The following is a 23978-nucleotide window of genomic DNA, read 5'->3' on the forward strand; positions in this document are numbered from 1 at the left end:
TATTCACACACCACACATACCACCCACCACACATACACCATACACACACACTACCATACACCACACACACATACACCATACTCATACACCATACCACACATACCACACACAACACATACATAAGCCTAGTTGAGGTGTCTGTCATTCTATGACCACCTCCCCTTCTTCTCCTCTTCTTCTTCCTCCTCTTCCTCCTCTTCTTCCACACACACACCATTCACACACACGTACCATATACACATCCCCACACTCACACGTACACCCACACCACATACACACTCATATGCAGGTTGTGAAGAGGAAGGGATCAGCAAGAATGGGAATGGGAAAGAAGAGCAATAGAGACTGAGTATGATCAAGACACACAGAGCTGGGGAGAGGACTTAGTGGGTAAGAGTCCTTCTGCTCTTGCTGAGGACCCAGGTTCACATCCCAGCACCTACATGCTGGCTCACAAGTGTCTATAACTCCAGCTCCAGGGGATACAACAATTTCTTCTGGTCTCTGTACACTGCATTCATGTGGTGCATAGAATAAATGTGGCAAAATACTTATGCATAAAATTTTAAAAATATTTTTAAATCGTTTGTATATATTTGAAAATATCAAACTGAACCCCATTCTTGTATGTAATTAATACATGCTAATAAAATATACTTTTATAAAGGAAAATGAAGAGTAGATACAAGTGATACTGTATAGCCCTTGGTACATATCATGTCTTAGGCCTTGACGTTAGCATGACTGAGTTATCATGATCCATTTATTTTGCCAAGGGGAAAAATAAATGCGTTCATCATGGTCTGTGTAAATTGCTGTATGCATTGAAAATAGAGTCTCTGTGGTGTCCACCACAGCAGTAGGTGTGCAGGGTCTGGAAAGGGAGGAGCGTGTAGCTTGGAACAGACTCTCAGTGACTGTCAAACGTGGTTCAGTGGAGGAGCATGAGGATGCTTGATAAGTGGGAACAGCTATGTAGAAAGAGGCTGCAGCTGAGTTCTGTGTAACTGAGACCATAGGGCTGTGTACAAAACCCCATCTTTGAAAGCCACAAGGAATTGTCAGACTGGGGAGGTAGAGGCAAGAGGGTGGAGCCCAAAGTCACCCTTACCTCCTCACTGCCATCAAGGCCAATCTGGGCTGCTGTGAGATGATGTCTCAGAACAGCAACAAAAAGAGTTTTCAAGTGACTTTGTAACCGTGACACGTGATGTGAAGATAGTAATTGCCGAGGTGTGTGTGTGTGTGTGTGTGTGTTGATCTTGTTTTTCTCTTAAGATATTACATATCAATTAAGTGGAAATGATGATTCTGACTTCCGTAAACTGTAAACTCTTGTGGTTCAACCTCACTGTCAGCTCAGAGGTTCACCTGTAGAAAAATTATATATATATACGTATATATATGTATATATATATATATATATATATATTTGAACTACATACATACATACATACATACATACATACATACATACCATATGCATTTGAAACAAACACATTGGGCCAGCAAGATGGCTCAGTGGGAAAGGAACTTCTCACTAAGAGTAACAACTTGAGTTTGATTCCTGGGATCTACTTAATAGGAGAGAACCAGTTCCCAAAAGTTGTACTCTGACTCCCACATGTACCACTGTAGCATACATACCTGTGCATAAATATGTAAGTGTAATTTTAAAGTTGTTTTTTAAAAAAGAAACAAATATACAGAACAGAGATGTTGGAAAGATACAAGCTGTGGGTTTGCATTTTGCACACTGATCTTCTGTTCTGCTCTTTCAGTTTTATGCAATTTGAGGTGATTTTATCTATATTTTGGCCATGTAGCTTAGATTTTTGGAGAAAAAGGACTTTTCCTTTTCTTTCAATATGACAGTAATCCCCAAATTGAAAACAAAACCCTACCAGACAGTAAAAGTGATATTTTAATGTATGGATTTTCTTTTCTTTTTGCCAGTGGGTTTTTAAAAGGTGTGTGTGGGAAGGGATTTTGGCACATCTTTCCTGGTACCCTAGAGTGTTCACCATATGAAGAGGAGGAGCAACAGTTATGAGGGTTTCTAGACACCATTTTAACCATATATAAATCACCACACGATTTCACAAAACCCGTGCGAGACACATTTTATCTTCAGTTTTTAGTAAGAGATGTTGAGTTGCCTGACGCACAGTCGCTGAAATGGTGGCTGGAAAATTCACGTAGAATTTTGTCTGAGTGGAAAAGATGTGCTTTATCTCACAATTGAAATTTTGTGAAAGAACTGAGTTTGCCCGTCACTTGATTGCATATTTTTGGCCTTTTTAAATGGTAAATCTAGATTTCACATCCAGGCTTCTTAATTGTAAGTAAGAGTAGCCAAAACGGAGTGGTGGAGCCAGAGAGAAGACTTGGTGGTTAAGTCATCTGAACCACAGCGTAAGAGCACTGGCTGCTCTCACAAAGGTTCCTACCACCCACGTGGCAGGTTACAACCATCCATCCATAACTGCACTTTAAGGAACCTGAGGTCCTCTCTTGGTCTCTGTGGGCACCAGGCACTCAAATGGTACACAGCCAGGTGTGCAGGCAAGATACCCATACAAATTAAAAATGAAAAAAAAAAAAGACATTCAACTAGCCTTGTTTTTGTTGCTTTCTGCTTAGATCTATAAACCAACAACCCAGAGGAAATGTGTAGAATTTTCTCTGGTGTTACAGCACAGTTTGTATTATACACTGTCTGCCTCCATGCACAAAGCCCCAGGTTTGTTTCCCAACACACTAGAAACCCAGTCTGATATCACCCGGAATCCCAGCACTTAGGAGATGAAGGCAAGAGAATCAGAAACTCAGTCATCCTCAGCTACACAGAGAGTTCAAGGCAGCCTCAGTCACATGATTCACACTCTGTCAAAAAAAAAAAACAGTCTAGTATTCAGCATGTTTAGTTTTTCACTTATCTGAAACCTTCCTCCTTGGGAAGGCCCATGTGTCTGTGAATTTTCAATTTCTACGCTTACCAATTAGGACCATCTGATGAGAACAAAAATCTTGTATTTTAAGCTCTAAGGCTTTCCTCACGAAGAGCTGCCATAGTTGCTTTATCCAACAGCAATGCCACAGTAGGAGGAAGGAACCCCAGGAAAAGCCAACCAGCCTCTTGCATGGTTTTCAAGGGTATTCTGCACACAGCCATGTATGGCGCTAACTGCTTTATGCATTTGACTTGTTTCCTGAAGAAGCAGAAGCCAGGGGCCTAACCATTTGAGCATGTGTAAGCATTAGGTGGAACCATAAGAAGAAGCTCAGGGTCATCGAGATGGCCCAGAGGATAAAGGCGCTTGTTTGTTTCTGGGACCCAAATGGTGGAAGGAGAGAACCAACTCCTGAATGTTGTCCTCTGACTTCTACAGCGGAACTGTGGTATGTGTACATCCATGCCCACATGAAATTATCAGTGCTGACTCCCAAAACTGCAACTACAGTGTGTGTGTGTGTGTGTGTGTGTGTGTGTGTGTGTGTGTGTGTGTGTGTAGAGAGAGAGAGAGAGAGAGAGAGAGAGAGAGAGAGAGAGAGAGAGAGAGAATTTAATGCAGAGACTTGGACATGTCAGGTAAGCTCTCCACCAACAGAGCTGCACCTTCAGTCCCCACCCCACCCCCACTTTTTTTGATAGCATTTTGCTATGTACCCAGGCTATTTTTGAACTCAAAATTCTCCCATCTCAGCCTCAAGTGTCGGAGTTAAAGACTGGTGCCACCATGCCTGGCTTCTAACTCAGTGAGATACTGCCTTGCAACTATTGTCTGGTGTCAAGGTCCTTGATCAGTAACACAGAAACGCCAGGTGGAGTTGCCTCTCTCAGGGAAACAAAGTATGGTGTGTTCAAAGCCTAGAGGCAAGGTTAGAGCTGTCCTCCCACAGAGGTCTGTCTCTGCAGGAACACATTCTAAAGTCAGAGCTCCCCGGAAATTCAGCCTAAAGTGCTGGAAAGTGGCAGTACAGAGAATCACATTATGTTTCAGTAAATCTCTCCCTTATTTATTTGACTTCTTGCTATGAAAATTTTCAAAAATGTGCAGAAACAGAGTAAAATACATCTATCGCTCTCATCATGAGAAGAGCCAAGTTTCACAAATAGGAGCTGTCTGGTTTTAAAAAGGAAGCAAATATTTATGGTTATAAATACTTTGTAGATAAACAATTAGATGCTAGGGAATGGGCACTGATGGCTTACTCAATATTTACTGTTCATTTTATTTTTACTTTGATTTTTTTTTTTTTGTGTAGTACTGGGAATTGAACCAAGAGCTTCACCCACTGAGCTGTATCCACAGCCCTCCTTTTACATTATATTTTAACACAGTATCTCAATAAATTGTCCAGATTAGTCTGGAGCTCACTCTACCCCATTAGTCTCAAGCTCACTCTAATCATGGCCTTGAACTCATGATTCTCCTGCCTCAGTTTCCCAAGTAGATGAAAGAACAGGCGTGGGCCATTCATTTGGGCCTGCTGCTTTCTCCTGGTTTGGAGGTCCTCCCTCCTCCTGAAGATCCTGTATTACTGCTGGACCTCCTCTTTGCTCTGACACTACCCCAAAGTCCCAAATTCTAATTTCTTATGCTTTTGACATGATATTTTATTCGGGGGTGGGGGGGAAACCAAGGTTCCTAAGACCTTTCTGGAATAATTTTTGGGACAACATTTTGTTTTATTTTTAATAATTATTTTATATGTATAGGTATTTTGCCTATATGCACACCTGTGTGCCATGAAGGTGTCTGGTTCCCAAGGAGGCCAGAAGAAGGGGTTGAATCCCACCCAACTGGAGTTGTAGACCATAAGAAACTGCTATGTGGATGCTGGGAACTGTACGTGGGTCCTCAACAGGAGCAGCCAGTGTTCTTACCAGCTTAGCACCTCTCCTGTTGGTACCAGCTAAACTCTGAAATGAGTGTCCTTATTACTTTTTGGTCATATTATATGCTGTGTATCTGGTTTCATAAGTGTTTATTCTCATTCTTTAGACAATGTGACATTAATCTGTGCTAGGCATGAAGGATGCTTACTTGTACAATTGAAGAGGGAGACGAGAGAGAAGAGTCTGTGGTTGAGGGAACCTGGTTGTTCTTCCTGAGAACCTGAGTTCAATTCTGAGTACCCACTGTGGGTGGCTTTCAGTCATCTGTAACCCCAGCTCACAGGGACCAGACACCGTCTTCTGGCCTCCTTAGGCAACTGCATCTCTCTCTCTCTCTCTCTCTCTCTCACGCACGCGCGCGCACACACACACTAAATCTTTAGATATCTAAATCAACAGAAGAGTCAGACATCTTGCTTTGTTTTTCTAATAGTTCAAGACTTTTCTCAGAATTGCAGGAATTTATTTCTAAGTTTGGATGCTTGAAAAATTGCAGACAAATGGGGATATGCATATTTACTGTGTTCTAAAATCATGTGTGAGGAAGCATTTCTCCTTAATTCCCTAATGAGGCACAAGTTGTGTGTCACTGTTTGAACCCTTTAAGGACTTGGTCAGGAAGCAGGAAAAAGCGTGTCAGAGATGCCTGGTGTGTGACAGTGGCCTCTATTGCTAGAGCTGGCATCTGGTAACTGGATCTGCAGGATTCCAGAGGATTTATCTTCCTCAGGCCTTCATCTGGGCCTGGTAGGACATGCCTGTGGGATCAGGAGATGAAGGTCATCCTGAGCTACTTACTTATCAAATCCAGTGCCAGCCTGGGCTGCATTAAGACTCGCAAAAGAAAGAAAGAAAAGGTATTCTTAGAAAGCTAAGGTTTCTGGATTCTAACTAGCTTGGGAATATAGAAGACTAGCATAGTAAAATGAATTATCGTAATTACAGATAAACAAGGAAGGAAAAATTGTGAATCCAGGCTGATGAATTTTATGTCATTTTGAGGTTGGAATTAAAGCTCAGTTGGTAGATTGGTCAATTGTACATGAAGCCCTCATAAAACCAAGCATGATGGCATATGCTGCAACCCATCCCCCTGGGAGGAGAAATAAAAGGTTTAGGGATTGGGTCAAGGCCACCCTCAGCTACACAGTGAATTTAAGGCCAACCTGGAGGTAAGAAGACCCTCAAAATTTTAGGGGTTTCCGATTCCATTTTTCCCCCTTCTATTTATGGTGCTGGTTTTGAACCAGCTCAGGGCCAGATATATCCAAGGCAAGTTTTGTACCACCAAGCTACATCCCAACACACCAAGTTACTTTAAATTTTTTTAACTTTCTAAATTTATTTTGTATTTGTGTGTATGTACACACTCATGTACTATGGAGGTCAGAGGACAACTCACAGGGGTTGGTTCTCTTCACCATGTGAATTTCAAGGACTGAGGTCGAGTCAACAAACTTGGGGTAAGCATCTTTACCCACTGAGCCCAGTAACTTCCTGGCTCTCCAAGTTAGTTTTCTAAGATATTTCAAAGGGCTTGCATAAATAATATGTGTTCATTGTTAAATACAAAGGTAAGAAAAAGTTAAAAGGCATACACATCAAAGAAAAACTGAAAACATTTGTCTCGGTGTCTCGGAGACTGCTGTGAGCAGTGGTGTAGAGACCTGGGTTTATCTGTTTTATATTGCAATGTGGAATTGTCTGAAATGGCTAGAACATAAAAACTTCATTCCGCACTTTCATGAGCATTTCTAGGAAACTTTCTTTAAAATTAAAATACAAAATATTTGATGTGTATGGGTGTTTTGCCTACATATAGGCCTGTGTACCAGGTTGTATACCTGGTGCCTGTGAAGGCCAGAGGAAGCCATCAAGCTCATCTGGAACTAGAACAGCAGACTGTTTTGAGACACCATGTGAGTGTTGGGAATTGAACCCAGGTGGCTTGGAAGAGTAGTAGTCAGTGCTCTTAACCTCCAAGCCATCTTTCCATACCTTAGGGAACCTTCTTAGTGAAGAAATCCCAGCCTGGCTACCTGCTGTGGGGTGGAATCAGCAGGATGCTGGAAATGCCCAACTTCCCTGTGTTTTTGCCATATGGTAAGCGTCCCTCCATATGTGAAGAAAGCTGTGTCTGTACCTGCCTGAGGTCTGGGGCAGCAATGCAGACAGTATGGTGTATTCCAGAAAGCTGCTTCCTCCCAAATGAGTGCTTTCATTCCTCTGTGTAGGCAGCCACTTATTTGGGTCCCCCAAAATAGTAACAGTATGGTGAACTTGAATTAAAGAATATTTATTTTGTTGTCTGTGTGGTGCAAGCTGTTTCCCCAGTTGCTGGACGGGCTGAGAGGGGTGGGGGAACATCAGTGTGCCTTTCTTTAAGCTTCACATTCATCCTCAGGAAGAGACAGAGCAAAGTACAATAAACAGAGCAACAGTTGGGCATGCCCTGCCAGGGAGCTGCTTGTCATGCGCAGTTCCCTGGCTCTTAGGGAACAAGTTATTTTGGGAAGCATGGCTCAGGATTGATCAGATGGAGCCTTAATATGGTTGCTTACCAGTAAGTCCTTGGAGGAATTCTCCACCCATCTCATGCCAGAGTGGGGAGGCAGGTGTGACCCCACAGAACACCAAGCTAGTAGCTGAGTTGGGTTCCTGGCCTAGCACAACACTAAAGCTTGTGTGACCAGGCCCCAGTGGCTTTCTTATGATCTTCAGTGCTAACTCCACACCTCCAGACCCTTAGTCTTTTACATAGAAAATGAATTAGACTTTCATTGTGAAGATGCTTGGTTTGCTTAGTTTAACATATGTTCCTAGCCTTAAGATAGTTAGGGGACAAATACACAGTTCTTGTCTTTACTGTTGGACTTGATAGTTAAAAGGAAAGGCTGCCCCAACATCATCTGTGACCTTTCTTTAGAAAAGAAGTATATGGGGCTGGCGTGTGGCTCAGAGACAGAACACTTTAGGTGTCCCAGGCTCCTGGGTTCTGTCCTTAGCACTGAAAAAAAAATCACAAAAATCACAGAAGAGATGATATATATCAGCTTATGGCTTTTTTCTGTTTACTTATTCATTTATTTAGTGTGTGTGTGTGTGTGTGTGTGTGTGTGTGTGTGTACTTGCAAGCGGGCACACTTGTACCAGGGCGTGCATAGAGAAGTCAGAGGAGAACTTCCAGAAGTTAGTTCTTTCCTTCTACCATGTGGTGCCTGGGGATCAAACCCAGGTTGTCAGGCTTAGTGGCTGGCTCCTTTGCCTGCTGAGCTATGTCACCAGCCTCTGATAGTTTGTTTGTTTTCTAATCAAATTTTTGTTTTGTCAGGTGTAGCACATGAGCAGGGGGGTGGATCTCTGTGAGTCCAGGGCCAGCAAGGGCTTCATAATGAGATCCTGGCTGCTCTTCCAGAGGGCCCAAGTTGAATTTCCAGCACCCACATAGTGGCTCACACCTGTATCTAATTCTGTCTTCTGACCTCCATGAACATGGGGCACATACAAGATGAGCAGACATACAGGCAGGCAAAACATTCATATCCGATCTGTAAAAGAAAATAAAAATATAAAAAAAGTTTTAAAAGTTGTTTTGAGAACTTTAAGGGCGTTCCTTGAGTGAGCTTGCCTTGTGAGCCAGCCTTAGGACTCTTGGCATTGCCGTATTTGTTCTCACTAGATAGCTTAACTCCAAGGTGAGGGTGACAGGTAGAGATGAACAATGCTGGCTGACAAACAAGACTCAGGAGCATGAACAATGGACTTCTGTGAAGAAACGTTGTGGGCAATTCTCCTGTGCGGGGAGGAAATTAACGGATGGAAATTGCTTAGCCTCATAATAATGCAAGGTCTTTATGAGGCAGAGAGAAATGCTAAGTTAGTCAGCCTAAATCCAGCACTGCGTATGGAGCTCAGTCTCAGAGGGAACGTGGGGACACAGACCAGCTTTCATTTATTTCTGGCTTCTTGACTGGCCTCACTATATAGGATAGAACGCATTACATAGCCCAAGCTAGCCTGGAAATCACAGTGTAGTCCAGGCTTGGCCTTGAACTCCTGATTGTCCTGCCTTTGTCCCTTATTTTAGGATGTCAGGCATGTACCACCATCCCTAGCCAAGTTGCCTTTTAAGGGAAAGTTTGGCATGGGAAAAGGATATAGAACACCATAATTAAGGACAGTTGTTGGCTTTGTGGGACAGAAGAGGTGTACTTCAATGCAAGATCAGCAAGTAATAGACGCCTTGCTCCTGTGTTAATTGCTGTTTACCTTCATCAAAATCAGTCAAGTTTAAATTAACGGAAATGGATCATTGTGTAAGAGTACTTGGTGTGCAAGCATGAGGATGCAAGTTCAAATCCACTGTACCCACGTGAAAGGTAGCTGTTGACTGCACTCCTGTAACCCCAGCAATGTGTGGGGATGGAGACGGGAGGATTGCTGGGGCTTGCTAGCTGTCAGCCTAGCTCCAAGTTTAGTGAAAGACTGTGTCTGAAAGGAATAAAGAAAAGAGAGATAGAGAGGGACACCAAACCTTCTCCTCTGACAGGTCATCCTCCACACACACATTAGCCAGACATATATATCCATCTCATATATTTAAAGTTAGAGATCAAGGGGTAAAGAGCACGTGCTGCTCTTGCAGAGGACCAAGTTCCAAGTTCAATTCCCAGCATCCATGTTGGTTGGCTCACATCACCGGCCGTTCTAGCTCCGCATGTATATATATCCCCACGCAGACACATATACACAACTAAATACTAAAGTAAATCTTAAGACAGGTCACACTTTAGACTTGAGTAGTGAGTGTCTAGCTTGTGTCTGCCCATCTTTACAAGAAGGGCTCTATTCATAAAGACAATTCTTAAATAAAACCATATAAGGGGGATTCCGTGTTAAAGATGTCCACTGGCCTTGAGTTAGTGGCAGTCCCTTGCCTCAGCCTCTTACAGGTGTGAATCACCATGGCCAGCTTTGACAGGCAAGTTCTCGTTATTGGAGTTTGTGACTGCTGATCACTGATGAGCATACAACACCTTGGAGTCCTGCTCTCTCCCGTGGAACTCCACCTTTTCAGCCACTTCCCACCTCTGTGTGCCAAAGCTGTAATTTCTTCCATCTTTTCTGGGGGGTATTTTATTTATTTACTTATGTAAATATGTGTTTGTATGTGTTGAGGGTGGGTTGGTGGGGTGCGTGCATGTATGTGTGTGTACAGATCCATTTGTGTGTGTGTGTGTTTGTGTGTGTGTGTGTGTGTAAAGACCTGAGGACAACATCATGTCTTCCCTATAGCTCTCCATCATACTTTTTTGAGGCAGTGTCTTTCTGAACCTGAGCTCACCATTTTTATTCTGGTTGTCCACTGAGCTCCCAGAGGTGGATACTGGGGATCCGAGCTCAGGCCCTCATGCTTTAACCATTGGACCGTCTCCCTACTCCCCTTTTCTGGATGTTTTGAAGATGATTCCCACCTATCAGGGAGGTCATTCCTCAAACCCTCATTCATCCAGGCTAGATTCAGCTTTGATGAAAAGCCCGAGAGGCATCATCCCCTGCTACACAACTTCTTAGCACTTGTGTTTCTGAATTTTTGAGCAGCCTGTGAGCTAGACAGAAGGCAGGCTTGTGAGTCTGGCAGTTGAAGCCTCAAGTTCTCAGTTCAGAATTTCTGATTAAGGACAGGTCTGGATAAGACTGTCTTTCTAAGTGCTTGGGGAGCCATGCTTAGCCTACCCACTTGATCACCCATGAGTGGATTCTATTTTTACAGACCCCTTCCAGTGATTTTTGCGCTCTCTCTCTCTCTCTCTCTCTCTCTCTCTCTCTCTCTCTCTCTCTCTCTTTCTCTCTGCTTACATGTTCTTTCTTAATGTCTGTGAATTCTGCAGTTAAGCTTTACATAAATGTTTTTTTTAAATGTAGAACTTGTACAGATACACGCTCTTACCATTTAATTTAAACAAACAAAACAAACAAAAACCAACTTGATTGTACCTTGAAAGTTTGCCGAGTAAGATCATGAATTCAGGAACGAATTTTCAGGCATCTTGATAGCTCATGCCTGTGATCCCAACATTGGCAAGCTGAGGCAGGAGGACTGCAAATTTGTAGTTAGCCTGGGGTACAGAGTGAAACCTTGTCTCAATGAGAAAACATGGGCTAGAGGTATATCTCAGGCAGAGTGCTTGCTTTGGGAGCAGGAGGCCTTGGGCTTCATCCTCAGAACTTCATACATGGGATTTACTTTAGTCCTAACACTCACTCGGGAGGTGGAGGCAAGAGGGTCAGGAGTTTGGTTTAGAGTACCTAGGGAATTTGAGACCAGCCTGAGACCCTGTCACAAACAAACCCCAAACAAGAAATGGTTATTCCCTGCCACTATACTCCAGTGAGTGCCCCAACTGAGGTCAGTGAGTCCTGCTTTTCTGTATCGTTGGTTTCACCAGCATCTCCTGCATGTTTTTGAATGAAGGTGGCAGGCTTCTAGAAGCCCTTGAGACATTTGTTGGTATTCATATCCTGAAGACTTAGAGGTCCAGAGGCTTGGAGAGAAGGCAGTCCTGAGTCCTGCCAGGTAGGATATGCTGGAGAGAATTTACAGAGATTGTCACCTTTCCCTTCTTCATCATCTTTACATCATTAAATTTGAGCCATTTGCTATCCTTGAACCTCAGTTAAAGGCAGCCATGTTTGCTAATGAAATTCCAATGTATTCATGGCCAAGATTGTGGAAGTGGGAACTCTAAAGTGGTATGGACAGGCTCTTCTCCTCTAGGTAATATGAGGAAGGCAGCTTAGGAGATGTATCCAGTGTATTACAGTCGTGTCCTGATTTAAATGTAGCTTTGTTTTAGTTTTCCCTTAGCAATAAGGTTCTTTTTAAAAATTATATAGGCAAAGATTCCTCTTATTAGCAGAACGGATGAGCTGAATATGTTTTATCAGGTAAAGATAAGATTTGTTAACATTAGCCAGAAAATTGGTAAAGGCTATTGCTACCAAGCCTGACAACCAGAGTTGGATTCCCATGATCCACATGGCAGAAAGAGAGAACCAGCTCTCACAAGTTGTCTTCTGACTCGATATACACAGTATGGCGCTCTCTCTCTCTCTCTCTCTCTCTCTCTCTCTCTCTCTCTCTCAATGTAATTTTTAAAGATATGCTAATTATAGGGTTGAAGGCGTGGCTCAGTTGGTAGACTGTCCACCTAGCATGCATGAACCCTGAGTTCCATCCCTAGCATCATATAAACTGGACAAGGCAATGTAGTACATGCCTGTTCCCAGCACATTTGGCTACATGATACTCTCTTGAAAAACAAAACCCAAAATACAGTAACAATGCTGTCTGATCTCTGAACAGTGGTGTCAGTACTCTTGATAAGTCTAGAAAAGATGATGATTTGGCACCTGTCTAGATTCTTGGAGCAGAGACCTTGTATCCCTGGCTAGCGACATCCATGAACTGGGCTAAGCGCCAGTGTGTTTATCTTTAGATATCAGAGGTGGGATATCTCCCAGACTCATTCAATCTTAAATCACAGCTAGGGGTTGTTTCTCTGAGCCACCTTTCCCTACCTGAGCAAGAGTCTAAAGTGGCTTGATTCATATTCATTCCTTCATTCAGACATTCATTCATTCTCTCCTTCCCTCCCTCCCTCCTCTCCTTCCTTTTCTTCCCCCTCTTTCTCTCCCTGACTTCATTTCCTCCTTCTCTTTCTTTTGTAACACAGGGTCTCACTGTAGCTTAGGCCCATCAGGAATTCACTTGATAACCAGGGGTGGCTGACCTGTGCTTCCCTATGCCACAGTGTCTAACAGGATCTTGGAGATTTAGCAGAGATTTGTGGGCAGAGAATTAAATAACTGCCTACTATATAGCTAGATGCCTGGCTGTATAAATTATAGAACATCAAGGTTCTGAATACTTTTCATTTTTTTTTTTTTTTGTTTTTTTTTGGTTAGAGTGTGTTCAGATTCAGATTCAGCCTGCCAGGTATCAGGTCCACTCCTGTATTTCTTCTCCTGATAACTGTGTGAACTGTTTCATGATGCTGATCATGGTAGTGGCTATACCAATTTTATAGCTGGCAGCCATCATGATGTGAAGGGCAAATAGTTGCACAGTGTCACAGTCAGAAATAGAATGTGCGTTCCTAACCACCACTTCAGGCTGGATTAGGCTCCCTGCCCATCCTCCCTGCTCCTTTTTGGGAAATTTTGGCCATCCCACCTGAAAGTTTCAGGCCAGGGCAAGTGTCAGGACACGCTTCGAAGACACAGTGTGTGCTTCTTGACACACACACTCCCCCAGGACAGATGAGGATAAGTAGCCTCAGGTGACGGCATGCTTTTATGCTTCCTGACCACGCCCCTCTGTACCATGCTGTCTTTTCACTGGTGGATTCGAGCGCCCTCCTTTCCCCTGACCTTCATTCTATAAAGCCCAGCCCATTGCATTCAGAAAAACCCTAAGGAGTTTCTCTCCATTTTAGAGGACATGTCTGAAATGTGTATTATATGTAGTATAATGTAGATATGTAGTGCATAAGTATGTATGTAGTATAGTTCTAGTTATTGTTTTAACAAGCTGAGCAAAGAAATAGAAAATAAATGTACTAGTATGATGCCACATTTGTTTGTATGTGTGGAGAACAGGGAGGGGGTGGTAATGGTTGAATGAAAAATATGGGGCAGACTTTGAACCTTTTTATTCAGAGTGACTGAGCCAGGCCTGGTGGCACAAACCTATAATCCCAACTGCTTAGAAGTCTGAGGCAGGAGAATCATGTTTAAGACTTGCCTGAGAGCTACAGAGTGAGTCTTTCAGTATGGGTAACTCAGACTCTTAGACCCTGTTTTTACTGAGGTAGCTCAGTGGTGGAGCACCTGCCTAGCATGTATGAAGTCCTACGTTCAGTCTCAAGAACCATAGCAAAGTGGGGTGAGGGTGGGCATTGAATGAAGCAGACTCTTGCTAGGTCCATGATTAGTTTTGGGGTTCTCCTCTGGGCTCCCATCTCTTAAGATACACATACATGTGGCCAAGGAGAAATGATAAAAATAATTACACACACAGACACAGACACACACACACACACACACACACACACACACACACACACACACACACACAAAGAAAACAAAGCCATTGAGGGAAGACTCAGTGGTTAAGAACACTTGGCTATTCTTCAAAAGGACCTGAGTTCAAATCTCAACAACCACGTATCAGCCCACAACTGTCTGTCACTCTAGTTCTAGAGGATCTCACACCCTTCTCTGGCCTCTGTGGGCACAAGGCATGTGCATGATACACAGATACACCTGCAGGCAAAAACATTGATATGCACACAATAAAATTTTAAAAAATTAAATCACAGATGCAACTACTCTTGCTTAAAAATTCCTCATGAAAAGAAATTGTTATGAAACATTTTGTATGAATGAATGTGACATTAATAGGTAAAATTAACTAAAAAATGAAGCCAAGGGCCAAACAGCAGTGGAATGACACATGTTCCTCAGCTCAGTTCCGAGCTAAGTTGTGTTCACCATTAAGTCACCACGTTGTTCTGTGTTACAATTCCACTGTGGGAAAAACGGTGGACTTAAGTCTCTTGTGAAAGATGGACAGGACTTTGTTGCTTTTATATGAACCATCCTTTCTCACATGTGCCCCTGGAAAACCTCTCAGCTGATCATCAGCTGCCATGTCTCAAGGTCTGAGGAGCATTTTCCCCTTGAGCCTCTGGGTAAGACTGTTCTGCAGTCTTACCAAATGAAAGCGAGTGACTGGAAGGTTACCAGAACAGGGCCAGAATCTTGGCCCAACTCTACTGCTTCCTGGGCTTGGAGAGTGCCCATCTGAATCCAGGGATGACCACCATTGGAAGGAGAAGCCAGCTTGTGTCAATAGACTGCTCACAAGCACCTGGGGGTGGGGGTGGCTCTTTGTGTTCTAGAAAGGGATGGTGTATTTACTCCAGTTGCCTAAGTAAGGACCACACCTAGCAAGCATCTCTTTGCTGTGACAAAGCACCTGACAGACACCCAGATGCAGGAACAGGAGCAGGAGGCGGCCAGTCACATGATACGCTCATTCGGGAAGCATAGGGGGATGTTGGCTTTCAGCTTGCCTTTTCCTTTTTCCTCTTTCCCCCTTTTGTTTTTATTCAATTTGGGGCTCTAAGCCATTGGGATGGTGCCCCTCACAGTCAGGGTTATCTTTCTTCTTCCCTGTCCCTCACAAGCATGCCCAGCAGCGCATCTCTTAGGTGATTCCAAACCCAGTCAAGTTGATTAATCTTCACACCCACAGAGTCAGTGTCTGCACTGTACTTCTCTCTTTTATCTCTGGAACTTCATCCTTAGTTTATTTGGAGCCAGTAGAGACTAAACTCTTGGGAAGAGATGGTTTGGGGTTTCTGTTTGTGGGTGACTCTGAATTCTTTTTTGGTTGTTTATTTTGATACTATGTGTGTGCACACCCTCGTGTGCATGTGCATGTGTGTGCACCTGTGTGTGTGTGTGTGTGTGTGTGTGTGTGTGTGTAAGCTAGAGGACAACTTTTAGGAATCAATTTTCTCCTTCCATCCATGCACACACACAAGCCATGGTGTATATATATGTGGAAGTCAAAGGGCATCTTGCAGGTTCTAGGATTGGCAGGCTTAGCTTCTGCTTTTATTTTCTAGACTATCTGCCCAAACCCTCTTTCCAGCATGTTTTTATGCCCACCTCACACCCTTTTTGGGACTCTGGTCCTTGGTATATAGCCCTCAATGACCTTTTATTTATGATCCTCCTGCCTCCGCCTCACAAGTGACTGAGATTACATTCACATGCCACCGTGCTTAGCTAAGTACCCCTTCTGAGATATCTAAAACAGTTGGATGTACCACTATGTGCAGAGGAAAGGGAATAGCGAGGTGGAAGAGGGTTTGAGATGGAGGGAAGATGGAGGAAGATCTCGGATTGGCCAGGCAGCTTCGGGGTGGGAAACTTCAGCATCTTTTCAGACAGGGCATCTGGCTAAGGAATCTAGTTCCCAGGTGCCTCCTGCAGTAAGGTGGTCTTACCTCTGTGGCTATGTGAGTTCTCCAAGGTTCCATTCTCATGGACCTTAAGTATATATGTTGCTAAATATTACTACATCACTAACTGAGAATGCCTACAAGGAAAGCTTCAGAGGGTCGCAGAGCTTTGTTGCTGTCTGGTGCATCCTAAGGATCCAAACACTTTCCCCAGACACTTCTGTGACAGGAAAGGTATAGAAACAGTCTGTGGTAATTAAAACTGTAAATAGAATGACAGTTAAACATTGTAAGAAGCCTTGTAATTCCATTTCAGTATGCAGTATTCAGTAGCCTTTTCCTAGCAATTACCCTGGAGCCGTCTGAGCCCCCTTTCCATGGCCCCCAGTCACCCCTTTTGTTTGTGCTTTGGAGAACTCATTAAAGATAGGGGCTGCGCCCTGCTGAACCCATTGGCTGCTTGGATTCCACTCATTCTCTGGACTCACACAACTGAGTAATATATGAGATAGGAAACCTCCACTGATAGGTATGCCCAAGAAAAGACTTATCAGAGTGGTTTTCACAGCATTCCATGGGGGATTAGAAGCCTGTGCTGATGTCATGGGCAGCTTTGGGGCTATCTCCAGAAGTGTTTCTGACACTCTGATTGTCAAAGGAAGTAAGTGATAAGACACCAAGTACCGTAGCTGTTCTTTTTCAAGTAGAGCCTAAATAAAAGAAGCTCTATAAATGTTTGCATTGTTAAATTTTCCTCTCAAGATTTGGTATTCTATAAGATCACACACACATGTAATTAATCTTGATGTTATCAGTTAAATAACAGCACCTGTCAGGTAGTTTTGTTGTTCTGTAATGTTGTTTCTTAAAACTTCTTTAAATTTTTGAAGAGTGTGTGTGTGTGTGTGTGTGTGTGTGTCTGTCTGTCCGAGCATGCACACCCATAAGCCATGGTGTATATATGGAGGTCAAAGGGCATCTTGCAGGAATTGATTTTCCCCTTCTACCATGTGGATCTCAGAAATCTCAGAAATTTTAAGTCGTGGCTGGATGGCAAACTCCTTTACGGCTGAGGCATATTGCTGCCCCTGAGTTTTGTTGTTATTGTTTTGTTTTGGTTTGATTTTTTTTTTCTGATAGAGTCTCTTGTAGCCCAGGCTAGCCTCAAACTCTGTATGTAGCCACGGATGACCTTGAACTCCTTATTCTCCTGTGTCTACCTCTCAGGTGCTGGGGTTAGAACCTGTTTTTATTTGGTATTAGAGACCAAACCCACAGCTAATGCATGCCAGGCCAGCACTCCAACAAATGAACTACACCCTCCAGCCCCCTAAGTACATATAATTAATATGGATTACTCTTTTTTTTTTTTTTAATTTTTTTATTGGATGTTTTATTTACATTTCATATGTTGTCCCCTTACCCCATCCCCCACCCACCCAGGAACCCCCAATCCCCTCACACCTCCTCCTTCTTCTTTGTGGATGTAACCTCTATCTACCCCCCCACTCCCACCTCCCCACCCTCAAAACTCCCACCCCCTGGGGCGTCCAGCCTTCATGAGGTCAAGGATCTCATCTTCCACCTGTGCCCAGCAGGGCCCTCCACTCTTATATATTCAGCTAAGGCCCTGGATCCCTCCATAAGTGCTCCCAGGCTGGTGGTTTAGACCCTGGGAGCTGTGGTTGGTTGGTATTGTTGCTCTCCTCATGGGGCCACAAATCCTTTCAGCTCCTTCAGTCTTCACTCTAACTCCTCCATTGAGAACCCCATGATCACTTCAATGGCTAGTTGTGAGCATCTGCCTCTGAATATGTCAGACTCTTGAAGACCTCTGAGGAGACATCAATATGGATTACTCTTAAGTAATGTTCTTGTAGCCATCTTACCTTTAGTTAGCAAGTCTTGAACGTTACTGGGGATGCTCCGTGGCTGGACCACTCCATACCGAGTACTTGAAAGATGCTGGTGCAACTTAGAGGCTGCATTTGAGTTTACTTTTTCTTTAATTAGTTTACGTTTCAATAGCTACTTGGAACTAGAGAAGGTCACATTGTTGGGTTCTAGGTCTGCAAGGGCTTCCATGTTTATTCCTCAAGCTCAAGCATGTTTAGGAGAAGTAATTATTCATTTAGACTCTTGGGACAATTTGATCTCTGAAAATTTAAGAAAATGCTTACACATTCTGCCATTGAATTTATATCAGTTTCACGTAGTTCTCTAACTGAGTGACTGCTAAATTCAAAAGTCCTCTTTAGTATCTGGGAAAATTATTTTTATGGGCACCATGCTTTTTCTGGCCCTGTTTGGAAGCAGCCTGTTTGGGAGAGGCTAATTTATCTCATCATGAATACAGAACCTCCTCGTGTGTTCCCTGCCTACCCTCCCCATTTATTGTGCTAGGCACTCTGTTCTTAAGCCCAGCAGCTGTTATGACAGGGGACAGTTTGCATTCTTAGCCAGCAGCTGCCCAAAGCATTTCTAATCTGGTTTTTGGCAGGAAATAGCACACAAGTGAAAGCCAAATTAAAAGAAGCTTGAAAAATAACAGACTAACTTAGGGCAGCACCAAGGTGTGGTCTGGTTTCCTCTGCAAATTGTACTATTAATTTATTAACATGACAGGGCCCAGAGGCACTCAGGGATGGAGTCATGTGTGATCAAGTTTAACATCCAGAATCTAGGCACTGGAGACAGAATTTCAAGGTTAAGACCATGTACTACTTTTCAAAGGGACTCAAGTTCAGTGTCTATCACTCCCACTGGGCGGCTGGCAACCATCTGTAACATCAGCTCTAGGCGATCTGATGCCTTCCGGGCTCCATAGGCACTTGCACTTGCATTCACATTCTCTCTCTCTCTCTCTCTCTCTCTCTCTCTCTCTCTCTCTCTACACACACACACACACACACACACACACACACAATATATCTTTAGTATACAGAATCTAACTTAAGTCCTAGAATAGGCTCTGAGGAGGTTATTAAATACAGAATCTAACTCAAGGCCTAGAATAGGCCCTGATGAGGTTATTACTATTTTTATTATTTAAATGCTACACTACAAATTTAATTTACTTAGCTAAGAACTTAAAATTATTGTTCTTTCAAGATAAACTACTCATTGATAATTAGTGGTTAGGGGTCCCTCCCCTCCTCTGCTCTGAGCTATATACACTCTCTACAGAAAGCTGCTTCAACATCCCTTCAGCATGACTTGTGTATCTGTTTGGCACACTTACTTTTGCTGAATCCAAGGATTAAAAGCATGTTCTTATGTATTTATTCTCTTTCCTTCAAAGTAAGAGTTTTTCAGCAGGCACAGGTCTGGGTGTCAATGGGGAACCACTTTTCACTGAAGGTAAACGTTCCTCAAGAGGTGCTTTTTACCAGCTCAGTGGATAAACGCATTTGTTGCTAAGCCTGACGACCTTAGTTCTATTCCTGGGATCATATAGTGGAAGGAAAGAACAGACTCTTATAGGTTATCCTATAGGATGCCTATAGGACTTCCTATAGGTTGTTCTCTGATTTCCACAAGTGCATCTCTCCCACACAAAAATAAATAAATGTGGGCTGGAGAGATGGCTCAGCGGTTTAGAGAACCAACTCTTCCAGAGGTCCTGAGTTCAATTCTCAGTACCACATGGAGGCTCACAACCATCTGTAGTGGGATCTGATGCCCTCTTCTGGTGTGTCTGAAGACAGCAACAGTGTACTCATATACCTAAAATAAATATTTTAAAAAATAAATGTTTTTTTAAAAGACTCTTCAAGTTGTAGTTGCAAACAAATTAATTTTGTTCCTAAGGAGATTTTACCACGTGCTCACCTTTGTGTCTCCAATCCTTCTCTGCGTCTGCTTCCTGTACAAAGCTCAGGTAGCTATGGGCTCTAATAGACCCTTTAGAAGGTTCTGGGTGCTGTCCATGAAGAAGAGGTCTGCCAGGTGCCTGGCTTGTGCTTACAGAGTCTGGTTTTCCTTGCAGACTTTCACTGCCTGGTGCAACTCGCACCTGCGAAAAGCCGGCACCCAGATCGAGAACATAGAGGAGGATTTCAGAAATGGCCTCAAACTCATGCTGCTTCTAGAAGTCATCTCAGGTGGGTGTGCTGCCTCCTGGCTATGTCTAATGTGTGATCTGCAGGGCACTGTGTGTGAAGATGAACTTACCCTTCCAGCTTGGCCAGGTACAACATGGCAAAAACTGGGTTCAGTGGTGCATATCTTTAATCCCAGCACTGGGGAGACAGAGGCGAGTATCCACCTGTGAGGTCCTGGCCAGTCTAGATCTACACAGCAAGTTACAAGCAAGCCAGGGCTACACAGTAAGACCTTTGTATCCAAAAACAAGGCCAAGTGCAATCTACCAGTTTTTGTATTTGTTTGCTTGTTCCTGTTCTAAAAGAAGAATGGATTCTATATAGAATGGACTTAAAATGTTTAGGGCTGGATATGACAGTCCTTCTCTATAATTTCAGCCTGAGTCAAAAGGATCAACATGAGTTGAGGCCAGCCTAGGATACATAAGGAATTGCAGGCCAGCCTAGGGTACATGGTAAGATCCTGTCTTTAAAAACAGAAAACAGGGCTGGAGAGATGGCTCAGTTAAGGGCACTGACTGCTCTTCCAGAGATCCTAAGTTCAATTCCCAGTACCACTTGGTGGCTCACAACCATCTGTAATGGGATCTGATGCCCTCTTCTGGTGTGTCTGAAGACACCTACAGTGTACTCATATACATAAAATAAAAAATAAAATAAAAAACCAAAAAAAAAAAACCAGTAAAACAAAATAGTATACTTCACATCTCAAAACATAAGAGTAAAATGGACACTTGTATGCTACTTGCAATACCGCTTGCTTCATCTTTAGTCCATCTTTAGTATGGATTTCAATAGAATGACCTCTAGTCTGGGCCAGTGCATGTGTTTCACAGGACCCTGAAACATGTGCAGAGATCACCCTGGGCTTGTCAACTGGTGTAGACTGGGCAGGCTGGGTGGCTCTTGAGGAGATAAGACTAGAAAGGAGAATGGCAAGCCTCAGATTCAGAGAGCTCTGTGACCAGATAGATGTCCAAGAAGAGCTCTGGCTACCGTTTCTGTGACTTAGGCATCTCGAATAGCTAGCTGGCAACTCTGAATGCTCTAGGGCCACTAACTGGCTTCTTTCTTTGTCTATGTGAAAAATGGCTCATGGCCAGATCCAACACAGGGAGGTCTTCAAAGGGTGTGGTGGCCTTACCTGTTCTCTTGGTCACACTGGCCTTGCATGTGTTCCCTCCTTGTGAGTTAGGGAAACCAGAAACATGTCAGAAGCATTAGAGAGATTACCTCCTCTTAAGGAAAGCCTAGACTCTAGTATTCAACCCCTTGATTCAGAACCAAGACAGTATCCTGCATCATTCTCTTTTCTTCCTTCAGGGGAAAGGCTGCCCAAACCTGACCGGGGCAAGATGCGGTTCCACAAGATTGCGAATGTCAACAAGGCTTTGGATTACATAGCCAGCAAGGGAGTGAAACTGGTGTCTATTGGGGCTGAAGGTAGGTGAGAGGTGGCCTCACCTTGTCTTCTTCAGATGTGTTTTTGGAGATTCATATCTGAATGAATCTAGGATAGGAACTGATTGAGAGGACCCGTTGTGGTACTGAGACAAACCTATCATTCCAGAACCTTTTGAGTTCAGTCTGGGCTACACAGGGAGTTCAAGGCCAGGAGCTGGACCAGTTGCACATCACTGTGGGTGCCGAGTCCCCGCCCCCACCCCCCCACCCCACCCCCCCACCCCACCCCCCACCCCACCGTTTAGGGAAAACTGCAAGGGGAGCCAGGGCAGAGAATAGAATGCCTTCCCTCTGATGGAGTCTCAGAACTCTGAGGTGGTCTACATGGACAAAACATTTGTGAGACTGGTGCTTATCATTATCTTAGAATTCACAGAAACTGGAGCCGTTTGCTTATAAATGCCACACAACCAGATGCTCGGCAGTGCGTGTTTAAACAGACGGGTCCTCTCCTATGTTTCCTTGCCAGCGAATTGTGTACTGATTGTGTCATCTGTCCATTAGCTTGTTTTTCTCTCCCACAGAAATCGTCGATGGCAATGTGAAAATGACCCTGGGTATGATCTGGACCATCATCCTCCGCTTCGCCATCCAGGACATCTCAGTGGAAGGTAAAATCTGTGGATGGTGATCCGGTTGCCTAATGTGGGAATTGAGCTGATAAATTAAATGTTGAGTAGGATATTGTGACATTGAACAGTCGCTTACATGGTCAAATGAGAGGCATCTAAACTGAGCTCTCAAATTTTATATTTATATGGGAAAAGACCATGGCAGAGCTGCTCTATTCTTGGGGTGGAATCACTTTGCAAGATATGAACACATGTTCGGAGCAGACGGTGTTTTTAACATAAGTTTCTTTACTGCATATTGTACTAGGGAGTTCACAAACGTGCTAATGCGATAGGCAGAGGGTTTTCTTTCTTCTTTGAATTCTCTATCCTTCCTTCTCGTCTTCCCTCCCTCCCCTTCCTCTCTCCCTATCCCCTTCTTCCCTCCCTATTTCTTCTTCCTTCTCTTTCTCGCTTCACTGGGAGAAAGAAATTAAAACAGGGCCTTGTACATGCTAAACACATGTTTCACCACCAAGTCATCCCCCCAATCCCCTAGTGTTGTAGTAATTATTTAAAATCGGCCTCTGGTCAAGCTGACTATCTAAGCTGCAGCGACTCTGCCTAGCTCAGCCGCCATGTTCTGTGGCCAGAGGCCACGTGCTCGTAGCAGCTAGAAATGACCAGCCAGAAACACCAGCCCTGCCACTCATGAGACGCCAGCGTGGGAGATGGCTCTGCCAATCTCCCACACTGCCTCCGCAAGGCTGGACATTGCCCAGACCATTCCGCCATCCACGCAGGCCCAGTAAGGGAATGAGACTCTAATGCTTAAAGATTATTCAAAGGCTTTATATGTTTGATAATGATTAATAACAAGATGCCCATACAAAGAGAGTTGTTTCCCAATTAGCTAACCTAAATAAAAGTTATTACCCACGACTGCTCCCCATACCTGCGTGGCTCTCCATCACTCCTACATCTCCTCTCTCTAGCTCCTCCTCTTCCTTTTCCTCTTCCTCTCCTAACTCCTCCCACCGTAGCTCCTCCTACACCCTAGGGTGAAGTTTTTTAGGCTTACAGCTAGACCAATTTAGTAATATTAATAATAAAAGGTGGGCGTGGTTGACACCTATAAACCTAGCACTCAGGAAGCTAAGACAATAGGATCACAAGTTTGAAAACACCTCAGGTTTTATAGTCAGGCCATCCAGGCCTATGCAGTCCCTATTTCACCCCTAAAATGTTCTTTACATTTTCTCCAAAAAGGAAGGAAAAAAAAAAACCAGAATTTCCTGGCTCAGCTACAGTGTGACTCAGTCTTCAAAATAGTGTCTACTCCACAAAATGGGTTTAACTGTTTAGGTATTTAAATTTAGTGGATAAAAACTGACACACTTATGACAAATTACTGTTTTTCAATAAATTGGGAACCTTCAGGAAGCATCCTGTTACTTTCATTAGCATGAAGAAAATGCACGGTAATAGAATCACATAGTGCATGAGTTTTCAGAGGCAGACTGTGTGTTCCTCAAACTGGCTGTCATTTCTGCGCCCGAATTGAGGTTTAAATGTCATTATATCTCGGTTTGATGTTTTAGATGACATAAATGGGTTTGGTGTTCTAAAAAGGGACTCACTTAAGTGAATTAGAAAGTTCTCTAAGGGCACATGCTGCAGGCTTCTTGTCACCTAGTACAGTAAGCAGGGACGTGGCTTGTTAAAAAGATTTATTTTAGTTTTAATTATGTATGTTCATGTGAGTGCAGGTGTTCTTGGAGGCCAGAAGAGGAAGTCAGATTCCCTGGTGCTGGAATTATGAGTATTTATGAGCTGCCCAATGTGGGTTCTGGGAACTGAAACAGATCATCTTCCTGAGCAGTGTGAGCACTTAGCTACTGAGCCTTCTCTTCTCTCCAGA

At 43.6% G+C, this 23978-nt stretch overlaps 1 protein-coding gene across 1 annotated transcript in view; it reads left to right on the forward strand.

Moving 5' to 3' along the window:
- The window catches only part of Actn2 (actinin alpha 2), a 69463-nt gene that overhangs the window by 9008 nt on the left and 36477 nt on the right, over window positions 1-23978 (forward strand). Inside the window, exons 2-4 of the mRNA XM_028769847.1 lie at window positions 19928-20042; window positions 21366-21485; window positions 22031-22117. Coding sequence (XP_028625680.1) covers window positions 19928-20042; window positions 21366-21485; window positions 22031-22117 — 322 coding nt within the window. The remainder of the gene's footprint in view (window positions 1-19927; window positions 20043-21365; window positions 21486-22030; window positions 22118-23978) is intronic.

Source organism: Grammomys surdaster, unplaced genomic scaffold, assembly GCF_004785775.1.
Source record: "Grammomys surdaster isolate TR1022 unplaced genomic scaffold, NIH_TR_1.0 194, whole genome shotgun sequence".
NCBI classification, from domain to species: Eukaryota; Metazoa; Chordata; class Mammalia; order Rodentia; family Muridae; genus Grammomys; species Grammomys surdaster.